This window comes from Poecilia reticulata, chromosome 16 (assembly GCF_904066995.2).
Source record: "Poecilia reticulata chromosome 16, P_reticulata-male-v2, whole genome shotgun sequence".
In the NCBI taxonomy this organism is placed as follows: Eukaryota; Metazoa; Chordata; class Actinopteri; order Cyprinodontiformes; family Poeciliidae; genus Poecilia; species Poecilia reticulata.
In genome coordinates, this window is record NC_088845.1 from 24,206,796 (window position 1) to 24,230,935 (window position 24,140).

General features: G+C 39.3%; 1 protein-coding gene across 2 annotated transcripts; it reads right to left on the reverse strand.

Annotated features, from left to right (window-relative positions):
* Positions 1-92: 92 nt before the first annotated feature.
* Positions 93-7,730, reverse strand: cmc1 (C-x(9)-C motif containing 1). Of its 2 annotated transcripts, none has more exons than XM_008432126.3 (4): positions 7,576-7,730; positions 7,106-7,198; positions 1,217-1,307; positions 93-1,017 (listed from the first exon to the last, which is right to left on the reverse strand). In XM_008432126.3, the coding sequence occupies exons 1-4, from the start codon at positions 7,592-7,594 to the stop codon at positions 897-899; spliced, it is 324 nt and encodes a 107-aa protein (XP_008430348.1). In that variant the 5' UTR covers positions 7,595-7,730; the 3' UTR covers positions 93-896. The 2 variants fall into 2 exon arrangements, with proteins under 2 accessions (XP_008430348.1, XP_008430350.1); XM_008432128.3 differs by having other exon boundaries at positions 7,106-7,195; positions 7,576-7,723.
* Between the last annotated feature and the right edge of the window lie 16,410 nt (positions 7,731-24,140).

A 24,140-nucleotide genomic window follows, 5' to 3' on the forward strand; every position in this document is an offset into this window, starting at 1 on the left:
TTTGTTTAAATGGTCATATTTACAAATATCTCTATATATAATCTAATATTATTAACATTTCACAGGACTTGGTTTTAAAGGAATGGCAGATAATCAGTTGATCTTTTATTCCTTGGAGTGCACTGTTCAGAATGCAACAGCTGCTAAAATCACAATATTTAATTAAAACAATTGTATGTAAAACTGAAAAAATCTAATTGTGTGGAATCTCTTAACACTCCGAGTGCGTCAACTTACTAATGAGTGTTACATGCAAGACACTTTTCATTTAAAGCCATTTCTTTTTACTAGACATTTCTAAGGTACTCTTAAATAAATTACAATCTCATTGAATCGGCTCACATGTCTTTTCAAAGCACTATCATAAGCCATAATTTATTTTTATTTATTTTTAATTCTGGAAACTATTTTTTTCCTGTACTGAAAACAAATTATGTACAACGTCAAATAATTACAAGAGGTTGTTCCAAGCTTTTCTCAACATTCAAATATTTTTCTGATTCTTCAAAAAGTAACACACAACGTCTTGCGCTGATGACAAAGCAAAAACAACAAGCAGAGACATTGATACAATTGATGCAGTCAAATTAGCACATATGCAGCACTTTAACCTGGATATGCAGCATCCAGGTTAAAATGCTGCAGTCCCAGAAATTCCTCAGGAGTGATCCTGTGTAGTCATTTTTTCTACATACTTCAAATATGACACATGGACTGGACATTAAACAAGATCATTTGAATAAAATCTACTACTGCAAACCAAAGAAATGGTAAATATGCCGAAGATTTTCACACAACACAGTCTTGTAGTGAGTATGAGTAGCAAACTTGGCCGAACTCCAGAATTCCTGGAGTCTGGGCGCCAGAAGAAAGACGTGTGGTAATCGTTTCGATTGTTACATGCTGGTTGGAAGTTTCTGGGTCCTGTTCTTGGCCGGTATCCCCGTCTTCTGAAAGTCCAGTTTTTCTTGAATGTACTGTCGTTTGCACTCTTCAAAAAATGCAGGATCCTGGTAGCTGGCGGGAAACAGAAGGTACAGAGTCACCGCTATTGGACAAGTTTGGGAATGATGACTGGACGGGGAACAGTGGTCGTGTGTAGAAGAAAATCAGAAAGCTTGAATCAGAGCTGTTGGCGGCGTTTGCGCGCGGTGCTGTGACACCTTGGGGTGCGAGTGGAGCTGAGTGGTGTAGAAAGTTGTGCAAAAATACTCACTGTTGTGTCAGGCATTCCTTCAGGGCTGCGTTTTCTTCTCGACACTTAAACACCATAAAGAAGCCGGACTCTTTGCAGCAACTGTTGAAGGCTGAATGAAAAAAACAGAACAAAACAGGAAAGCATCAATTCTCAGATCATTTCTGATCAATGATCCAGAGGAAACTACTTCGTCATTCAACCAAAGCACCAAAATCAACCAATTGCATACACACTGATGCACTTTTCTTACTTCAGTAAAAATCATATAAAAGTTAAAAGTGTATTCTTTGATGTGCAAATGGTAAAAATCATGCATTTTCCTCATTTGATCCAAAACAACATCTATCCAAGAATTTGTAGCAATTTTCTCCTATTTCACGTTACACTCCTTGGAACACCAATAAAACAATAAAAAAAAAAAAAAAACAGAGTCGGCAGCTGAGACTTTAAAGAAAACTAGTGCATCTTTTATGAAAATGTATGAATTCATGATGCATCTATTAAAAGGACCACTTTTTAGAAGTTAGATGTGATCTGCATGATGTACAAATTAACGACTAAAATGGCTTTAGGTTGTATGGTGATGTAGAACAGAAGTCAATACAATTTCACCCGTTCACAACTCTTAAATTCTGTAATTGTCTTTTTAGACAAAATTAAACCACATAACACTTTTAGCAAGACAGGAAACAGTGTTAATCTGTACTCCAACATGTGCAAGTTAAGCTACAAATGATCACCCAAAAAAAACTACGATTGTTACTGTTAAAATGTTTGCCCTCATGTCAATAAGTATCATGGTGGAAACACCTTTCGCCACACTTTAAATGCAACTAATACAAAACATGCTAAGAGCTAAATTATCTCGTCACATCAAAACAAACAGGAAGTAAGCTAGGCTTAGCATGTTACACCAGCCAACTCCTCTCAAAAAGTGTTAGAAATAGAAATAAAAAGAACTTTTCTATTGTCATATGCTCAGAAAAACACATGTGGGCGATGAAATTTGTACTCCATAAGCTCCCTTCAACACCACTTAAAAAAAAAGTCAAATCAATAATAAATTTTAAAAAAACACATTCGTTACAGCCGTTAAGAATTACACAAAAACTTAAATCACATTAAGTTTAAAGGCCTGATAGCCTGGGGATAAAAAAACTGATAAAAACCGTTTCCGTAGCGAAACGGAACATTGAGCATTGTGTGAAGATAATGAGCGAGCCTGAATTGAATGCAAACACACTTTGTAGACCATAATAACCTGGTGAAATGTTATAGGAACACAAAGGTCACTCCCCTTTCCATGCTCATGAAAATCATTTTTACTAGAGCTCCAACTCTTGTGGGAAAGTTGTCTGCAAGACTGTCTTTATAGGAGTTTTCAACCACTGTTCCAGTACCGTACTTGTGAGGTCAGACACTGATGTTGGACACAAAGCCCTGGCTCACTGTGTCCATTCTCATTCATTCCTAAAATGTATTTTCAGATTAAGGTTACACCAAACTCACTCAGTCAGGTTTTTAGACTTAAATAGGACCGTACAATGCCACCTCCATATCATGGTGATAATATTCTTTGCAGTTAGCTAAGGCTTGTCTAGCAACAACATTTAACACGTTGGTCGCCACGATTTCTATCAGATGCGGGACAGAGAACGTTCATCCTTCAAGCGACTGAATAAAGGATGCCTGAAAAATATTGTGTCCAAGCCGTCCTTTGCAAATAGGGATGTTACACATGTTAAAACTGTGTTCATTATGATTCAAAATATCATGCAGCTCTGATTCCCCCCTCCCACGGATAATCAAGCAGCCCTAGATGATACTTTAGCGAGTCCTTCAGGGATGCACCACAGCTACTGTCACCCAACTCTCTACACACAGGAGCCGACTGGAAGGTGTGGAAGACCGAGTCTTCACCTTGTTAGCAAGTTCTCTCTCAGAGGTTTTAATTGAAAGGGCCGCCTGACATCTTATCGCTGACATCAGTATGGTTATCACAGACGTTGTCATTAGGATGCAAATGTAAAAGAAAAAGAAAAAAAAAAAACTGAAAAACCAATTTAGAGAAGCAGAAGAGCGCGACTAATCTAATCAAGCGGCGCCTCATCCCTGTCCCATGGTCCCATGGTACTGATGGAGACTGCAGAGGGTTGCCTCTCTGACCACACCGCGGCAGCTCTACCATCTGCACAGCTGTGTGGCCAGTTTATTGTCAGAGGAACCGGATCTGAACAAATGTGTGATGCCACCTTCAAGATAGGCAGCTAGGGTTGACATTTGTGTAGACAAAAAAAGTACAAGTGCAGCAGTTGGTGTGAAGAGGAATCAAATGGCATCTGGTAAGTAAAGAAAAAAAATTTGTTTTTAATGTGTTGCATAAACTAAGCCTGAAAATAAGGTTTAACTTTGATTTGGGTGCATTAATTTAGTAAGGAAGCAGGGTAGAGGATGTATGATGCTGAGGACTTTTTTTTTTTACCTCAAAGGTGCTGGGACTTTTGTTAGAGTGCGTGACATACTGAGCTCTTTGAAAAGCCCCATGATGATCTGTTTTCAGTTTATTGTCAGAGGGATTCAGTGAGAGCACTAATGACACAGACACCAACAAGATTACCAACAAATCTGGAAGAGAAATAGGCCCACAGCATCACACATCATCCACCTTTTTTACTCGCTAGCTGAATAAATTAAATTCAAGCAAACGGTGTATTTTTTCTAAAATTGCTAGCGTAAAAAATGACAGTCGATCAAAGATTAATTTTAAGTATGTTTCTGAATATTTTGAGAGTTCAAGGTTTTTCTACCAATACATGTAAAGGGTGCTACAAATTTGGGGTTTTAATTTGAAAAAGGAAAGCTGATTATTCTTACCAACTTTTTTCTCAAAGTTTAATATTTGAGATAAAATACGGGAGCAAGATACACTCAGATTAGAGAGAACATCATAATTGTTATGCTACGTAATCCTGAAAGAAGCTCTTATTGTGTACTTTAGATGCTTTTTGACATGAAGAGAGAACCGACATGAATCATCAACAATCATGTCACGTTAGGCTGAGAGGAATCTGTACAGGTCAGTGGGACTCGTCTGAAGTGCAAGCTGCAGAGGCGTACACGCGGAGAAAGATAACACAGGAAAACATACTTGTTACTTGTGTTTTTCACCTTTTTTTTGTATATCTCAAACAGACACATTCAGAGGCTCAGAGAAAACAAGACATAAAAAAACACAAAAAAAAAAAAACACCCAAAAACAAAAGCACGAGAGGGCGGGGGATGAAGGTGTGAAAAATGAGTGAGAAGAGAAGCCTGTAACGTAATGGGGGTTTCCACTACACACGCAGCCACCGACTGTCCCATCACCTCCGCCTGTGCATGTGCACGGACTCCCTCTGAGAGCAGCACCACGCAGGCTCATGCAGGCTGCCGTCGGATTTCTGCAAACCACAACAACTAGGTATCGGGCTGATGCGTCGCTGCAGTCAAGAGGGCACACGAGAGAGCGAGGCTGAGACCACGGTGTTTGTTTTTTTTTTATGCAGATGCAGTTTCGACAGCTGCCGAGTCAACTGGGATAGGCTCTCAATTGACGGAGCTGAAGGCGACTTGGGATGCAGGTGCAGACAAACGCCAGGAAAGAAAGACAAAAGGGTCAAAAGTTCGACAAAGAGGGGAAAAAATACAATACTAAAAAAAAGATTAGGGAGGGACAGAAGCTTACAATTATTTTTTCACGAACAAGGGGTTGATTGAGTCAAGCATGCAAAAGGTAGCTTAATCTTGAGAATTAACATGTTTTGGTGCCAAATGTGTGGATCAACCCCAGAAAAAAAAAAAGAAATAACAGAAATCAATTTGATGATGCTACATGAAGCTGATGAGAGCTGGTGGTGACATTACTCAAAGTAAAACGAGGCCTGTAACAATGTTGGCTGAAAGGCCATTCAGCAAGAAGGAAGCCATTATATAAAAAGTAACAGAAAATACTCCAAACTCACCAAAAAGCTGGCAAATTTTGGACACAGGTCATTTGGTCTGATGAGGGTAAAACATTAATTCAAGTGTTTGGCCATAAGTTTGGGCACAAACGAGTCTTCCAATTGGACAGTGATGCTAAGGATACCTCAAAAAACCGTTACAACAAAGCTGACATTTTGGAGTGGCTTTCACAAAGCTCTAATCTCAGTGGCCTGAAGAACAACCAGCAACCCTAAATCAGTTACAGCAGCTCTATGTGAAGGAATGGGACAAAACTCCAGTAAACTCTAGGGAGACAATTTTGGAAGGAGAAACTTAAGCACTAATGCAAATCAAGTCTGTTTTGTTTTTCTTCAGAAATATAAATACCATATGAACATCTAGCACCCCAATTTACTTATTTTTACAGCTTAACAGAGTATCTATGGCTCAGAAATAAATGTATGTATCTACCAACTTGGAAATTGTCAGTTCAAGACTCAGTCACACGTCAAAGGTCTCTTGAAGAAGATATTCACCACATTCCCCTTAAACATAAAAAAACTATGTTTCAGCACGTGTGCATTTAGTTTATAATGTAAAAGAGCATTGAGTGGTAAAACCAGAAGACATTTACCGTGTTATTACTAATCCCAGCTACAAGTCTATCTGATCTTTCATCAATGTGTACAACAAATTCATCCTTTCAAATAAATCTGTTCCTAAACTTGTACCTACCTTTTGCAAATCAGTTTATCCCAGTTGTTAAGCATTGTAAGAAGTCACAGAGAAATAATCACAATAATGTCTCAAACATTATTATTTTAAATGTAAGATACTTTTAAGATTTTGTATTGCAACATATTTCCATTGACTGTGGTTCTGATCTGCCAGTTGAACCATGATCAAACCAAAATAACTAAAGCTAAACACCTCTTTAGCTTTTATACAGGACATTCTTAGTCCAAAGGTTTTAATGTCCCAGTAGGGGATTCTAAAGACAAATTCTCCTACAAATAATGAAAAAAAACACCACACTAAAATTGGTTTAAGGTTTTTGAAACATGATACAGAGCCATTTCACTTTGGCCAATTGTCTTTATTTCAAAATCTAAAGCTCTTGTACATGTCAATTACAAAATAGATGTAAATTAATTACCTACTCATCATTGGTCATCCAGTGAATTGACATTATCCATGGTTAAAACTGGCCATAGATACATCTAAGCTCACAATTTCTTATAACTGTGAAAAATGTTTGTAATATTTTCATATTTATTCCAATGGGAATAATATTAACATTTGGCACTGGTCCAGTTAGAGATCCAGACTTTATTCTAATAGTGATTTCGTGCTAGAAGCGAAAGATTGAGCTGATTGTAAGGTCTTCAGACCTCAATGACCTTGAGGTGACCGATTCATGACCAATTCTTAATTTGCAAATATCCTAGTGGAGACATGCAAAAAGTTGATCAGTAATTACAAAATGTTTTCAATTATCACTTAAGACCTTTCCATTGTTTACTGAGATGGACATAAATCATACCCAAAATGCCCTTCTGTGTTAATAAAAAAGGTCAATCATAAAAGAGAATTCACTTACAAAATACAACCTTTTGCAAAACACCTTATGTTTAGAAAGATGTTGGCATTTTTTCAAATCAGAAACAAACATCTTGGGTAAGATGTTTGTTGCAGACCTAAATCTGCAAGGTGTATTAATATCTTTGGGTCAAACTATACATAAATCAAAGAGCAATGATGGTTCTTAGTTATTTCCTGACTTGTTTTGGAGGCTATAAGAACTATAATCTCCTCCTGGTTTAAAAGTCCTTGATGGGATACATTTTTCAGGTGCAATGAGTACAAGTGTGTTTTGGACTGTTTTATGAAAATAACTTTTGGTTTGGTTTTAGTGCATGAAGATGAGTTTTCTCTCTTTCTGACCTTCAACTCTTTCTGCACAGCGCTCCTTGGCTTTCTCCCTCATCATCTTGGGGATCAGGATATCCTTCTCCACATGCCTTAGAGGGATTTCTTCTGGTAATGGAGTTAAAAACAAACAGAAGCACAGAAAGTCACAAAAAAAGCAATGATCAGTGTTTGTGTGTGTGTTTCTGTTTAGTTCATTACAAACTACAGCCCTATTTTCGCTGTAGAAATCGGTGAGGTTCGAACTAAATTCAAGATAAATCTACTAAAATAGCGTAAAGCACTGTAATGTCATGGACAACAGTACGTCATGAATAATCGGTCATCAGACCACTCATGCACACACATTGTTATGCTAACGTAGCTGTTGTAGCCACAACTTTTACGAATCATTTCTTGAAAGGCACACAAAAAGTCAGTACTCAGCTATAATTACCAAAATGCTACTAAAGCAAGGAACATAATTAAGGAACGCAAAATATCACCTGTGTTTGTTGCCTCCATCGTAGCAGAGCTGCTCAAAACATTACAAAACTGCACCAATGTGACCTAGCTCGCGTATGCTCCAAGACTTCCGCTGACGTCAATTTGTGGTCTCTGAACTACAAATCCCAGAAACGCCCGGGGGACAGACCTCTTAATCGAAGGTTCACTGAGAGAGCGCAAAAGGGTAATAGATGAATCAATGAATTACTTAATAGGTTAATAAATACAGAAAAAAAATAAAATAAAATAATATGTAAGTTGTATTTTGTAAGTGAATTCTCTTTTATTATTGACCTTTTTTATTAACACAGAAAGGCATTTTGGGTATGATTTATGTCCATCTCAGTAAACAATGTAAAGGTCTTAAGTGACAATTGAAAACATTTTGTAATTACTGATGAACTTTTTGCATGTCTCCACTAGGATATTTGGAAATTAAGAATTGGTCATGAATCGGTCACCTCAAGGTCATTGAGGTCTGAAGACCTTCCAATCAGCTCAATCTTTCGCTTCTATCACAAAATCACTATTGGAATAAAGTCTGGATCTCTAACTGGACCAGTGCCAAATGTTAATATTATTCCCATTGGAATAAATATGAAAATATTACAAACATTTTTCACAGTTATAAGTAATTGTGAGCTTAGCTGTATCTATGGCCAGTTTTAACCAAGCCATTGCAGTTAGCAACCTCTCGCTAACTGCACTGGCTGCCATTCTATGGGAGCAAGTTCGTCCTGTCTGTACGCCGGCAATAAAATGGCTAAAAAACATTTAATATATGGACAAATTTTCCATAATCTATCTTATGTCTATAATGTATTATGTCTTTCTTTTTTGTCACCAACTGTGTGTGTGTCGTGTTTTGTGTGCGGAGGAGCGATAAGAAACGGCAGAGAACAGACTCGAGGTGAGGCAGGCAGGTCTCTTGCCTCATGGCTGGGGGCGCTCATGATCCCAGATATTGTAACTGCACAACTGCAGAGTAAGACACAGTGAGCTAGCCATGGAGCTAGCCATACAGTAAATAAGTAAAGTACAGCGATATATTTGTTTTCTCCTCTCTTCCGACTTCAACATGAAAGACTACATTTCTACACTTAAACAGTTGTCTAAAGTGGATTTTCAGTTGAAGCAGGAGATAATAACTAAAGGAAGACCAACACGGGAGGTGAAAGTTATGCTTCGAGACAGTTTGACGAGTCTTAAACGGAGTAGAAAAGACAAGTAGAAGTACCAGTCTGAAGCAGTGACACTTATCAGAACCACACTTATAAAAATCAGTAGGGCGCTGCCGAATACGTCTGAAGAATTTTCTAAGCGCATTCAAAATTTAAAAGGTAATGTCAGGTAACAATAAATAAAAATAAGTACTATTTTAGTCTTCATTTAATATAAAATAATTATCGCAACTAGAGTTCTGTCATAAGTTAATCTGTTTGTAGAACAAATATGCCCTATCGCATGTAAACAACTAGCTTTTTTACATACCTGAAATACTATGACAGGACACGACACGTGGGGAAAAATATACATATTAGTCAAATGGAGAGAAATTTAATTTTGGGTTTTAAAAACCTTCAATTTGAACAAAAAGCACACACCACAGAACATTTTGCAATCCATCTCCTATCAAGTACACACAAATCCTACACCAGCTACATGGGCTCTGAAAACCTTCAGACTATTTAACCATTAAGCATGATAAGCATGAGGATCCATATTCTGAAAAAAAAAATCTGAAACCAAAGGTGCACAAAAAAATCAGTGTTTAGGTATAAACGCAGTAAGTAAGTCACCTTCCACCCACAAGGTGTCGGAGCTTGGACCACAGACTGCACAATGAGCATGGTAAGCCTGACCACAGTCAGCTGCGTGGCGGACATGCTGTCTGGATCCCATGCAAGAAGGATCCACCTGTTCAACCAAAGAGACAGGTACACAGTTACAGACAAACACACACACCTTGCAACAAAAAAACGGTCTTCACACGTTAGTATTGTAGATTGTAGACGACATTGAGAAACAGGTGTAAACTCTGCGTCCAAACCACACACTTACTATGTGCGCCTTGGCAAATCACACTCACCCACACGGATACTAGCGCAGACAATGCAGTGAAGCTATTACTCGTCTGCATAAAGTTCTCACGAATTGCTACCATGTAGTGCTGAAACAGCCGTTCTCTTTAGAGAAGGACAGCTCTTCTTTCTGCAGTTCAAGCGGCAGAAAGGTCAAAAACAAAGCTTTCTACAGAGAAAAATCAAAGACAACGAAGAGAAACCACAAGCCATCACCTGTATGCCCTTCATACATTTATGTTTTTCACATGGCACACAAAGACACACAGACATATGAGCATAAGTCTCCCCCAATCCAGAAAGCTCACTATTCTGCTGACCACAGGCAGCCATCTGCAGGTTTTAATACCAACAGATTTCTCCAAAAAATGCAGAACTTGCCAAAATTTCACAACAGGGCCACCAAATGAAGCTCACATGAATGACTGCACAACCACTGAACCAAACATGATTAAAACAATATTCTAGTGCCCACAAAATGTTTTATATTAATTAGTTGGGGTTGTTCTTTTGTTTTTTTTATGCTGATGAATTGCAAACAAAACAAACAAAAAAATGCAACCGTTCTACACACGTCTGGAAATCAAAATGTATACTGTTGCGAAATTTTAAAAGACAAAAGGTCTACAGCAACCTCTTGTGAAGAGGATGCTTGTTTCAAAGAACCTGCATACAGGCACAGTGTACCGTTTGATCTTGGAACAAGATCTAATGCTTTGACGGTGCAGAGTTTTGTCTGTATTTCAGTTTTATAAGTTAAGACATCAGTCTAGGTTTGTTTTATCTGCTTGAAATCACAAATGTACAGCGCATAGGATTTTGCTGTAAAAGAAGCAAACCTACTGCTTTTTCGATTCTACGGCGGTATCATATCATCTTTGATACCTGGATTATTTAAGATAGTTTTCAATTATTTCCCTGCAAGGAAATTAAATGGCGTAACTCCAATAATTACAGGAAGTTGCTCAGAGTTATGTTAGGTTTGATCAACATACAACAATCTATGAAGTTTTTGGGGAGGAGGTTCTGTACACAATCGCTCAAAGTCCATTCCGACACATGAACTAACAATCTGGTCACATTTCACCTTTGTCATAGACAATATAATCCTTCCATGGGTTGCCTTTAAAATATTGCCATCGCAAGGGCAGTCACTGAGGCATATGTTGGAGATTTTAAGAATATGTAGGTCAAGATGGGAACTAAACACTGACCAAGTCCAGTTGGCTCCACAGTGCAATGAGATCTCTACCCCAGGTAGCATTCTGGCTGAGATGGCGTGGGCACTGACTCCCAACATTGATCCAATGCTGCCCCAACAGCAGGTTCCCCTGAACCTGGCAGAAGGAGGTTAGCAAAGTTAAACCCTTTTACTGCATGCCTCACTGCTCTGGGCCAACCACCAGCTCCTCCAACTGTCCACTGATGGCCACAGAGCAAGCTACCTACCAGTCAGAATGTGAAAAGCCCAACACACAAATCTTTTCTAGAAAAATCCAAATTCTGTATGTTATTTATACAGCACAGGACAGTACTGAATAATTACAGGTTTTCAAAGACATGTGTAGCAAAAGGGAGAAAATGGATTTCTATTATTAAATAGAGATTTTCCTTTTTTTTTTTTTTTTTTTACAAGCTGTGTCCTGATTTTCTTGGCTGCTTCCTTTCCCCACTCCTGCGTCTTCAGAGACTTTGCTCAGCCGGTAGATGGAGTGTGGAGAAGAGATTTTAGTGAGTGTTTAAGGCTGAACCCCGGGGAGCCTCTTCAGGGTCGTTGGAGAACTGATAATCCAAAGGCTCGGGTGAGGGGATTACAAACCCACAAGTAGACCACCGCTGTTGAGTCTTGCTGCGGGTCACCTTCTGCAAGTCACCTCTGTGACATTTTGGCTGAGGTGAGTAATTCCAGTGTCAGTAAAATCATAGTATTAAAAGCTGAAGAAGTGGCAGCTTTTATTGCTTTCTAAAGATGGCAAACAAGCACCAGGCAGACTTTTGGGGAGTCTTATCCTGTCCAAAAATCCACAAGATTTCCTGGATTTTGATTGGTTGGGGTCAGCAAAAAAAAGAGGCTTGATCAGGGTGTGATTGTCAAAAATGCGGTGCACAGTCGGCCTAAGGCAAATGCAAGTTTCGCAGTAGCTGAAGACCCACATCCATACCACCAGAGATCCCCAACAGTGCCAAGCTAACACTACAAAAATATATTTGCATATTTAAAATACATTGAATAATACAAACTAAATGTTATTTCACATGGAAAAATTATTTCTATATTGCCTTTATAGTTGGTGCACAAATAATAGGTTAATCACTTCCTGTTGTTCCCTGTTGTCTCTGTTGGGGAAATAAAAAGGATCAAACATCTTACCTAGTTTACTGTAAATTTAGTGTTGGACAGCTGAGGTTACTTTTAAATAGTTAAAATATTATGGCACACTCAAATACCACTCTATATTTCAAACTGTCAGTTTGCTTCTCCAGTTAAAATCAGTAGCCACAAAAACATGATGTAAGCTGTTACAAATTATGCTAATGATAGTACGTATGTTACACTTACTAGTACAGTAGCATAGGAACGATATAGCATCTGGTGTTGATAGGTGTAGGGGGCCCCAAATTAAACTATGCTTTAGGATCCTAAAAATACTTTGTCAGGCCCTGAGGTGGCATGACACCTCCTCTGTCCCTTATATAAATTATAAGTCTGCAAGGCAAAAAAAAAACATTTGAATTGCTGTCCTTATCTATTAGTATCTATTGGTTTTTTAAAGGAACATTTTAAATGTGTCATCTAAACAAAAACATAAGATCATAAACTAGTCACAAGATTCTTATTGGTACATTTCTAGCTGTGTTTATTTAATTTAGCAGCCTGGGCAACTTGCTCTTTCTGCCTTCACCAAGGCTTCAGAGCATTCCTCAACAAACAACCAGTCTTCATTATCGGTTTATCGTTCGATGCCACTTTCACCTGTTCAGTGACAGAAGCAACATTCAACTAATTTATTCTCCTTTTTAAAATTCCAGAAAAAAAGTAATTTATGATCTTCCGCTGTCCATATATACAATTATAGCATTACATGAAAATGGCTCGTGTAGAATTTTTGACTCCCTCTGGCCCTTCTTTTGTTGGCATTACCCAGAATATGTCAGGATGCATTTTTACTCATGCAAGTGAAGGGGTCTGCCACTGTGCCACAATCTGCACCCGCTTCTCAGGCAGGCTAAACCCTTTGACACCACAGTTTTTAATTAAAATTACATTAAGAGTAATCAACCAGAAGAGTTAGAGATGGAGGTCAGAGGCATCAGGGGGAGGAACAGATAGATAAAGAAAGGTTTAAATAGATGATTGCTGTCAAACCAGAAAAAAAGACTGACTTGTTTTGAAAAGTTTTCTAATTTTCTTATCTTTTTTTTTTATATATTACATGTTTGTGAACCAATGTGGCATAATAAGAACCATTAAAAGATATTTTCCTGCCTTTTTTTCCTTTTTTTCTTTCTTTTGCTCAGTTGAATAGTAAGTATACTAAATGGATCTGAGAGCTCTGTGTAGATGCATCAGGCTTCAGTGCTCTGTAATGGCCATTCAAATAATAGTTTTTTAAAATTAAGTTGCTGAAAGTTCTTTTTTTTTTTTAAGGAGAGGCTCATCTGGCTTTCTCGCCGCATTTGTAAAAGGCAGACCCGATGTTAATACAACTTCCTTTTTTTTGCAGAAAAAGGAAAAGAAAAACTGAAGAGAGGAGGGTACAAAGACCCTATTCGTTCTCACATGAGGGGCTCTCGCCAAGATAATTATAAGCTTTATGAAAGTACACAGCAAAAAGTAGAAGGAACCCGCCAAAAGAATGGACAGACAGGAGTAGAAAATTACTTTTCCCCTCTGCTTTCGCTTCGTGCCCCCTTTAACAAGGGATGAGACGGCAGAGGATGGAGGAGGCCTTCTTCAGGAGGCATCCTGTGGCTTTCCTGCGCCAAAGCAATGAAGGAAGGAAGAGGGGACGGGCCTTCTTGTGTTTTTTCCACTCATTAAGGCAGAACACCTTTGACCACGGCACAATGACCGTTTCCACTCATTACATGATGCCGTCTCGGTGAAAAAATGAAGAGAGAGATGAGGATGGGAAGGAGAAGGAGAAGAAGAGCAAAAACAAAAAAAAAGGAAGAGCGGACCATTTGAATAGGTATTTGGTATAGAATCCGCTAACGCTAAACAACACCAAAAAGAACATCTTGTCTTTTGATCAAGTTCTTTCTCCATCTCTCCTCCCTTTTTACTGGAATATGATCCTCTCTGGGCTTCTACACCCGTATTTCCTACGCCGTACCAGAGTCTCTGAATGCAGTTGATTACCTAAAAGGAAAAGTTTGTACCTGTTGAAAAGCTATCCTTGGTTTTTTGGCTTGTTAATGCCAACAAAAAAGCAGCCATAGCAGATGGTCAGAGGACACCACATGCTGCGGAGAGCCTTTCAGACATGTCCCTAATAAGAATGCAGCGGTGAGAGCTCCTCTGAATGCATGTAGGGGGAGAGGGAAGGTAGGTAGGACAGAGAGAAGAAAAGAAAAGGGTAAAAAACATCTTTTACCTCTCCATCTATAATTACTCCAAATGAAGAATGGGCTGGGAGGGGGAATGAAATAGCCAGGGAGACTTTCCATTATGACAGAAGGAAAAAAAAAAGCCTGTTAAGGAGAGAAGGCAAAGCACAAGATCGATAGTTTTTTTTAATGGATGAGAAGAAAGAAGTTTTTGTAATATCTCACAAGCAACAACATATTTCCTCCAGCGTCTGAGTGTGCGTGCTTGTCTAAAACCACAGCTGTAGGTTCTAAATGCACAAAGGTACTCCATATACATCTGTATAGATTGCTCCATCTGTCCTCCGGTCAGGATGCTTCATTACTCTCCTAATCTCTTTTTTGCCTCTGCTTCTTCGCTTGTTTTTAAGACACACAGCCTCTGCTTTGCAGCATTTTTCTCTTCCCATTAATCTGACTGATATAGCTACATAACGGTCTCCCCCATGTCAGCTCTGTTCGTACAGGAGGCCATGTGTGCCTTGCTGACCTGGGGAGGAGGTATCATCTCGGACTGTAAATGGCTTCTAAATATTTTCACACTTTCACAGCGGGAGAGAGTCGCGCGCGCAAGACTGTTGGGTGAGGTCGACTTTGGCCAGCGGCGTTCGTCTTGTCATCGGGGCTTTTCACACGTTGAAATAATACACCTAATTTACACAGCAGTGACACCGGGGCAGACACGGCGGTTACAGCGGGCTGAAACGTGAACCGCGAAGACGAGGTCGCAGGGGTCAACGCCATGTTAAATCTGGTTCCAAATAACATCTGAAATCACTACGAAGTCGGAGGAACCACTTACTGTTCTGTTAAACCTTTACATTTTTTCAGTTTATGTATCATTAAATATTAATTAAAAGCTGTTTCTCTAAAGCTTTGACTCTGGGATGCCGAGCACAGATGCATTGCACTCTTTTTTTTAGATTTTTATTTATAACAACTTTTGAAAACCATGTACTTGCTATCCATCATTCTGTTTTAATATTATGAACTATATTTTGCCAGCCTAAAACATCTGTCAGAACAAATATGTTGAAGTTAGTGGTTGTTATGTGACAAAATGTAAATAAAAAATAAAGTCTTGACACCTGATGAGAAATAACATATTTACTAAAATATTTTCACAAAAATGATGATAATATAAGAAAAGATAGGGTCTTTGTGTTTTGAAAGGTCAGTCGCTTATATGACAACAAAAAATCTGACTTTTGCTAAATCCTTTAGGCTAACAGACCTGATGTGAAAATCTAATAATTACATAAAAACATACTGCACATTGCTCCTACTTCATTTTTTACTAAACAAACAAGAGAGACTTCTGAGTACCAGAAGGATGGGAATGTTCAAGAGGCTCTAAGATGGCAGCCTTTTGAAATCCTTATTTGAAGATTAGTGAAGAATTTATAGATTTTAACACATGTTCATGAGAACCATATTGTGGGCTGTTTACTGTCTCTATTTATCACATGTAGCGAGTGGTAAAATGTATATTCAAGAAGTGGTGCGCAGATGAAACTCAGCACATAGCGATAAACTGTTAGATAGTAAGCCACAGACAATTTCCAGGCAGACCTTCCAGTTCGGTTTCAAGCTTATGTGTGTTGCGAACTTAAAATCGACTGTGACCTTGGTCACAGTGCTGTTCATAAACAAATGACAGCAAAACAAAGCAAACAATAAAAACAAGTCAATGAGAAGAGGTGTACTTTTGGATAAGACTTAAAAAGAGTGATATGGGGCCTAACTGATGTGCTCCACATATTTATGACTTACAACTCCAAAGGCAAATGAAAATTATATTTGATAGTTATTGTTTCCAGCCCTTATAGGTCACTAACTTTGACCTCATTGAGACACTAAAATTCTGGTTAAAAGGAAATGAAACTTCAACTGAAGATAGATCACAGTACCCAAACATGAACAAAAAGAAATTGTATAGTTTCTGAAAATGAAACCAGCATCTATCTAGAAAATAAAACTGTCCAGATAACAAAACCCTGAGGAACTACAAAAGTGACGGGGCTGAGAAGAACTGAATTCTTCAAGGCTTACAGAGAAAATCCTGCTAAGCATCAAACCTTTGATGCCACAAAGCGCCAGTCGAAGATTTAGGATGATAAGATCAGTGTGATATGAAGTAATAGCTATTAAATCAGTGTGTAAATGTATTTGCTACTAGTTTGATATGAACAAACATTCACATTCCCCACTTAATATAGCAGACTAAAAGTGATTGTAAAGTGATTTGACTTCAGTCTCAGCAGGCGTACACATTACCATACATTAAATGGAGCACCTTTTTCTTTGTTTCCTCACTTGCTTACCTCTCTGTCATCAGTAAAATATCAATAGACCCTTTTTAAGGGTTTCATTTAGCATATTATCCCCTGAGCAGTTGCAGTTTTGACACCAATTGGCAGCACTTTTGCAGGATACATGTGTGTAAATCTCTAGCAAATTACCCTAAAATGGGTAAAAAAAATAATAAATCTAAATAACAACAAAACTTGAAAAACTGGATGCCTGATTAAAATTAGCGGCCATAAAAAGACAACGAGTTTATTGGGAAAGCCTGTGTGAGTAAACTCTGTGTGTCGAGTCGAGTGTGTGGGTATAGAGGGAAGTGAGTGGGGGTACGGGGAGAACACGGAGGGTAGGTGCTAAAATATACAGTGAGAAAAACTCAGTGAGGCTGTGAGAGCTGAACAGCAGTGGAGAATAGACTGCGTATGGAGGAGCTGTGTGTTGTATTGTAACCATTAGCTTTATTGGAGCATCAAGCAGGTAGGGCTGTAAAGTGTTTCTCCTGCTGATCGTTGTTTCAGTTACGAGGGCTTTTCTTAATCCGTACCATTTTTGCACTTTCTTACGACAAAATCTGATTGTAAGTGTAAAAAAATTTGCAAAATTGTCAAAAAATGTCATGTTGAAGTCTGCTATTATTCCTTCTTGGAGATTTTCGCCTTTCTCCTGCAGATTCATTAGGCACCAGGCAGACAGCTAAGTACATACGGACACACTCAATCACAGCAGAGGGAGCGATGAAGCAGTCTCTCCATTTTGACCCTCTCCTCGTTGCTGCTGACACCTCATGTTTCTTGTGTAATGACTGGATTAACACACTGATTAAGATGCACTTAACCCACAAACTGAGGAACCCACTCGCATTCCATCGATGAGCCAATTAAAGCTAAACCAAAACCAAAAGCTCAGCTACTGACTGAGAGCTCTGTGCTGTTTTATTTAACCCTAACCCTATTTTGTTGTTTTATAAGAATTACATTTACAAATTCAAGTTTTAGTAGTCATTAGCAAAGCAAAGTCTTCTCTTTTCTCTTGTTTTTTGTTAAAAATGACAGAATGTGGTTTAGTATGTGTTGTTTTAATTATCACTGGAATTACATGAAAATACATTCAAATTACAATATAAATTAATCTTAAATTAAACTATCTACATGCAGTTTATTGTAATGGCGATTATCTTGACTTCTATAGTTATGTGTAACTCGTGCTATTTTTTGGGGGGGATTCGGTAACTTTTTGTTTGACATTTCTTGCTGCATTCCTAACACCAAAACGCAACAAAGAAAATTAACAGAGTAAGAATTTATCAAAAATAAATCAAAAGAAAATCACCCAAACATAATTATGTCTGTGTACCTGATCAGTTTTGATCTTCTGGGAATCCTGAGTCTCAGAGACGGTTGCCTTCTTAGCCGCCGCCAATTCAGAGGGGGCATTTTTATTTCAAAGCTCCCAAACAAAGCTGATTAATTAGCTCTCTGGCTTATACCTCTGAACCATAAAGAGCCAGCAAATTACCTCGGGGTGGGGGGGAAATGATTACAACCATGGAAAACAATAAATCAATCAATGAATCAAATGAAGCTTGCATTCTGTCCCCAGCGTTTCGCTCCTCCATTCAGGCGTCCTCGGAATAACAATGGGAAAGAAGGGGATCATAGTTAAAGTGTTAATCAAAAGGTGATGCCGCCGTCAGCAGATTCCCCATATGAGGAACGGATGATCAGGGTCCCGCCGTTCTTCTGCACTAGAAGAACTAATGCAGAAAATATTCTTTCCACCCCACTGGAGAAAGGAACACAATTCCAGTCGATGTTAGGAGATTCCTTTTTCTTTTTTCTGGTATTATATTTGTAAATGCACAGGATCTGCAGCCTTGATGAAATGAAAGGGAAAACCAAACTTCTCTGGGCCCATTGTAAAGTACAAACATGTAATGTGCTGAGAAGACTTTATTTTAAAGAAACAGGTGTACTGTGCCCTAGACCGCAGGTAAACATACACACCCTGAAGTATTGCCCTGGATTCGATCAGTATCTACGTCAAAGATAATTTACATCTCTTTTCTTAATTCTTTTTAAAGGTAGCACATCAAGTTGTCAGATGATATCAAATCCTGTCCAGTAATTTATATATTAGAAAATGTACATTTATATAGTAGTTGTTGTTGTTGTAGTAGTAGTTAAAACTTTATTGTCATATTGCATACACAAGGTGAATACAAAACGAAATTTCGTTGCATACAGCTCAGGACAGTAAATATGTATATAAATATAGAAAATATAGAGTGAAGGAATAACAGTAAAAGAGTTCTTTGTTCTGTGCAAGAGGCAGATATAATGTGGAGACCAGATTTTCAAGTGCAATACGGTTGGGAGTTCAGCAGTCTGATGGCAAGTGGAAAAAAGCTGTTTCGGAACCTGGATGTCCTGCACCGGATGATTCGAAACCTCTTTCCAGAGGGCAGCAGGGAGAACCATCCATGCTGTGGGTGTGAAGGGTCTCTGACGATGTTTCGGCCTCGGGACACGCAGCGCCGGGATGAAAGGTCTTGAACGGAGGGAAGGGTGGCCCCCATGATCCTCTCTGCTGTCCGCACCACTCTCCTCACGTTCTTCCAGTCGGAGACGCTACAACCACCACACCACACAGAGAGGCAGCTGGTCAAAATGCTCTCTATGGTGCTTCTGTAGAACGTCTTGAGGATGGGTGGGGGCAAGTGTGCTCGTCTCATCCTCCGCAGGAAATACAGACGTTTCTGTGCCTTCTTGACTAGAGACGCGGTGTTCACAGTCCAGGAGAGGTCGTTAGTGATGTGCACCCCCAGAAATTTGGTGCTGCTGACCACCTCCACAGCCGAACTGTTTATGAGCAGTGGAGCGTGGCTGGGCCGATTTTTCCTGAAGTCGACGATCATTTCTTTAGTCTTGTCAACATTCAGGATCAGGCTGTTCTCTCTGCACCAGACTACTAGCTCCTCCACCTCCTCTCTGTAGTCCAGGTCATTATCATCTGTAATGAGGCCCAACACCGTTGTGTCATCCGCGAACTTCACAATGTGATTGGTGGCGAACCTTGGGGCACAGTCGTGTGTCATCAGAGTGAACAGCAGAGGACTCAGGACGCAGCCCTGAGGGGAACCTGTGCTGAGGTTGATGACATCGGAGGTGTATTGTCCGATCCGGACTGACTGTGATCTGTCGGTGAGGAAGTCTAATAGCCAGTTGCGCAGGCGGTTACTGAATCCCAGGTGTCCCAGTTTTTCTGCCAGATGCTGTGGGATGATTGTGTTGAACGCTGAGCTGAAGTCCAGGAACAACATCCGCACATGACTATTCTTCTTTTCCAGGTGAGCCAGGCTCAGGTGAAGGATGGAGGAGACAGCATCCTCAGAAGAGCGGTTTCGGCGGTAGGCAAACTGGTACGGGTCGAATGTGGGGGGGAGTCTGGAGACGATATGCTCTTTTACTAGTCTTTCAAAGCACTTCATCATAATGGGAGTCAGTGCCACAGGCCGGTAATCATTGAAGGAGGTGACTTGAGGTTTCTTTGGCACCGGAATGATGGAGGCAGTTTTTAGACAGGCTGGCACTGTAGCTTGGTATAGTGAAGTGTTAAAAATGTCTGTGAGGACACCAGCCAGCTGACCTGCGCATTCCCTGAACACCCGCCCAGGTATGTTGTCAGGGCCTGGGGCCTTGCGTGGGTTGACTCTTTTCAGAGTCTTTAACACCTCGGTCGTATCCAGGCAGAGTGGCTCCTCTTCCTGGTGGAGGACAGTTTTCTTTGCCGGAGTGCTGTTTAGTAACTCAAATCTTCCAAAGAAGTTATTGTATATATATACATGCCTTGAAGAAGACATCCTCTCAGGAGTACAGGCTTCCCCTTTAGAGAGTATAAATCAATAATTATTACAACTCACAAACATTGTTCTCACATTATTGTGAGAAGACAAAGGAAGCGAGAAGACGTGAGAGAAAAGAGTGCTTTATATAATATTTACAAACAATTAAAATTAAAAGTGCAGCAGTTGGTCAGCCTGTGAACCTATCAGGTGTCAGAGGAATCAAGTAAATAGAAGCTGTCTGACAACATAAAGTAGGCTAAAACATCTAAAACAAACAAAAAAAGAAACACATCATGCTTAAATCTCATGATGCTGATGAAACAGTTGTGAACAACGAAATTGACATTTATCTGTGTAGAAAATCTACAGTGTTTTCTAACACTTTTAGATTCCAGTGAACCACAAGGTTACCAAAAATACTCCAAGAGTGCGCCAATGTCTCATTCCAGAGGTCATGAAATATACATAAAGTTGTTTAAAAAGTAAAGTGATGTCATTGGAGAATCTGTATTATATTGTTATAATAATATTTATTTTGGAGAACTTTTTGCCCCTGCTGTATAACCTTTAATTAGGCTTTGCTGCAGATCCGTCATGTGTGCTTATAGGTCAGGTTAAAAGCTGGACAGTGTTTTTTGCTGTCCCAAATGAATACAGATGGAAATACACTGGGAGACATTTTTGGGAGGGGTGAGTGAGGTTCCCTAAAACATTGTTCCTATGTAGACAGGCGGCAAAAACAGTTAAAAAAAAGTTCCGATTTTAGAAGCTGTCACGATGCTTTTAACACGCATCGGCCATCTTGGATTGTGAAAACAGGGTTGATGGAATTTCAGCTTCAGAACAGAGCTTTTTTTCCCCTTTCCTTTTTGGTCAACAAATCCCGTTTTTGTGGCATTACAGTTTCAAAATGTACATCAGCAGCTATGTTGGTATTTGGAAACCTTATTTTTTACTGAGGTGATTCTTCTTATAAAAAGGTTGAGAACCACCCCTTCAGGTCTTACATGATGACTTTATTTATTTATTTATTTATTTATTTATTTATTTATTTATTTATTTATTTATTTATTTATTATGTGCTGGTCATGTGTTGAATGGCTGAATATCTCCAAGGATACATGTGTTATTTTTATTAAGTCAGTAGCTCCTTATTGTGACCTGACATCAAACTGTGGCTGATTTTTTTTCTGGAGCTATGCTGACACTGACAGATTGGTGGGCAAATATTCTTAACAGTACAGATTGGGTGATAATAAAGAGGGACCGCTCTGAACAGGCCTCAATTGGCAGTGGTTTCAGAAAAACTTCAAGAAGTTCCCGTCAGATGAGTGATCCAGGAAGTCTTGGGTCTTGGCTGACTGAGTCTTCTGGGAAGATGAATCTTGTGTGAAGTTGTGATCAGGGTGAAGAATTAAAGACAAACACTTTGCCATTAGTGAAATATTTTCTAGTTTTACATATATAATATGAAGAAGTGTTAGAATTTAAATGTGATATTTTTCTCCTGCAATAAAATGCAATACCACAGAGTTCCAGCTTCAGTATTTAATTTTATTTATTTATTTTATTGAAAACCCACTGGAACACAAATTCTATATTTAAAAAAAAACAGAAAAAAAAGGCTCACGCAAACACAATGTGCTCTTTAGTTTGCCTTCACCCTTCAATTACCTTATCTTGGCCAGATAATTTCCTGAAGAGCACTTCCGTAATCTTAATGGGACTAACTGAATACTCCAGCTTAACCAAATAGGACTCCATCCTGTATTTGGAAAGAGATATTCTGAGAGATAGCCTTTCCAATATAAAGTCATGCAAACAGGATCTCATTAGCGAATGCAAATGAGAAATCACCCAATCTTCACAGAGAGGCAGAAGTGTATCTCCATAGGATAGCTGGAACATGACAGTTCACCAACCGCTCCCACGCTGAGCACCAAATGTGATGGTCCGCTCCTGCTGCTACTCTTAACAGGATCTAGGACAGAACCATAAATGTAAGCAAACAGGGGAGACAAGGACGCGGGTCAATAGGGGCCCTCACCTTCTGCCTTTGGAGGATTGCTATAAATACACTCTGTTTAAAGTTAGTTTACACGCATTGTAATATTATACATATTATTTGTTTAAGTTTTTGCTTGCATTTAGATATCACACTGAGAACAATGCTTCCCAATATTTGTGCTTAGACAGATTTCCATACACTATATGTTTTCGTTTAGTTTGGAATGAGACAAAAAAAACTTTGTGAAGTATTCAAATGTCAGAACACGAAAGTTTACTTTTGGCAAGAAAAACTTTGAACAAATGTTTTATGCAGTGGTATCTAATCAGCAAAAGGATTTAAAAAATGGGTTGTAAAATCTCTAATTGGTGAGATTAAATCTGATTAGGCTCTCATTTAGACCACTTTTAAACTCCTCAAATGTCAGCTGCTTCATGTAAGTGCTTAACTATACGTCCTGAGCTGGTAGCTGATTTTCTATAGACGGCAAAAAATTGGATTGGTTAAATTTATTCAGTGTGTAGGTCTGCTATGAGGGGAAATCTTTATGGGGGGTGAAAAAGGTAAGTTCTCCTATGCCAATCATGCCCCCACCCCACAACCCAGAAGGCATGTCTGTCGTGACATCACAAGCTGCGTGGCGACTCGCTTCCTGGCGGGGCTCCAGACGAGCAGACCTTCTGCTGCCCACGGGGCGGCAGCGGCCTAGGGCAAGGCTGCAATGGCCAGGTCACCAGCTTTTTTCTTCCTGCCTGGCACCGACACTGCAGGGGTAAGAGGATGGCAGGATGTCAGAAACAGCAGAAACAGCCCTTTAGACGTGCTAAAAAGCAGGCACAGCTAGAGGAAGCTGTTCATTGAGCGTTACAGAGTGACGGGGGAAACCATTCAACAAACTGTCCGCCCAATAAACATAAAACGCCATTAAATGGTCAGACGCGCATACCGAGATGTGAGCAGGAAGTGTTTACGTTTGGAGATCTTACAACCAAAAACCTCTGTGAATTTTATTGGGTTTCTACATGACGAAAAATAAAGTAGTGAAGAATAGATATAAATAACAGTCCGAAAAGATTAGGTAAGCACTTATGCTTAGCACTCCTGTCTCGATGCTTTGTTGTCACCTTTCATTGCAGTTGCAACTACAAGTCTTGTGGGCTATGTTTCAACAAGCTTCACACATATAGAGACTGACACTTTTTTTTTTACATTTATAATAACTTAAGCTAAGTTAAACTGGATGGAGGGTGTTTGTAAACATCACCTATCAACATTTGCACAATGCTTTGAACTTTGACTGGACAATTTAAAAAGAGTCATTATATCAGAAGGTGAACCTCTCTTCCAGTTTCAAGTCTTTTGCAGCTTATTTCCTTGGATTTCTGCTTCCCTGTTTGCTTAAGAAAAGCATCCCCACAACATGATGCTGCTGTCACCATGTTTCACTGTAGTAAAAGTGTGTTCTGGTTGGTGGGCAGTGTTGTTGCATTGCTTTTTGTACATTGCCCAAAAAAACGTTTTCATGTGGAAAATGTTTAAACAGGACCTCTTACGGTTTATGTTTTCTTTTTTCTTTTAAATCTTTTTGTTCTTGGCACTAAATGTTAACCGATTATCTCACCTGAACCGTGACTCTCTGCAGCTCCTCCAGAGTCACCATGGGTTTGTTGGCTGCTTCTCTGCCAGTTTATGTAGTTAGCCCTTTGGGTGTGCAGTTGTCCATGTTTGGTCAAT

Excerpts from the sequence above, each read along its gene's own strand:
- cmc1 (XM_008432126.3), bottom strand. Across the intron at positions 1,308-7,105 it reads CTGTGCAGAAAGAGTTGAAG|CCTTCAACAGTTGCTGCAAA; the intron begins GTCAGAAAGAGA and ends TTTTTCATTCAG. Across the intron at positions 1,018-1,216 it reads AAGGAATGCCTGACACAACA|CTACCAGGATCCTGCATTTT; the intron begins GTGAGTATTTTT and ends GTTTCCCGCCAG.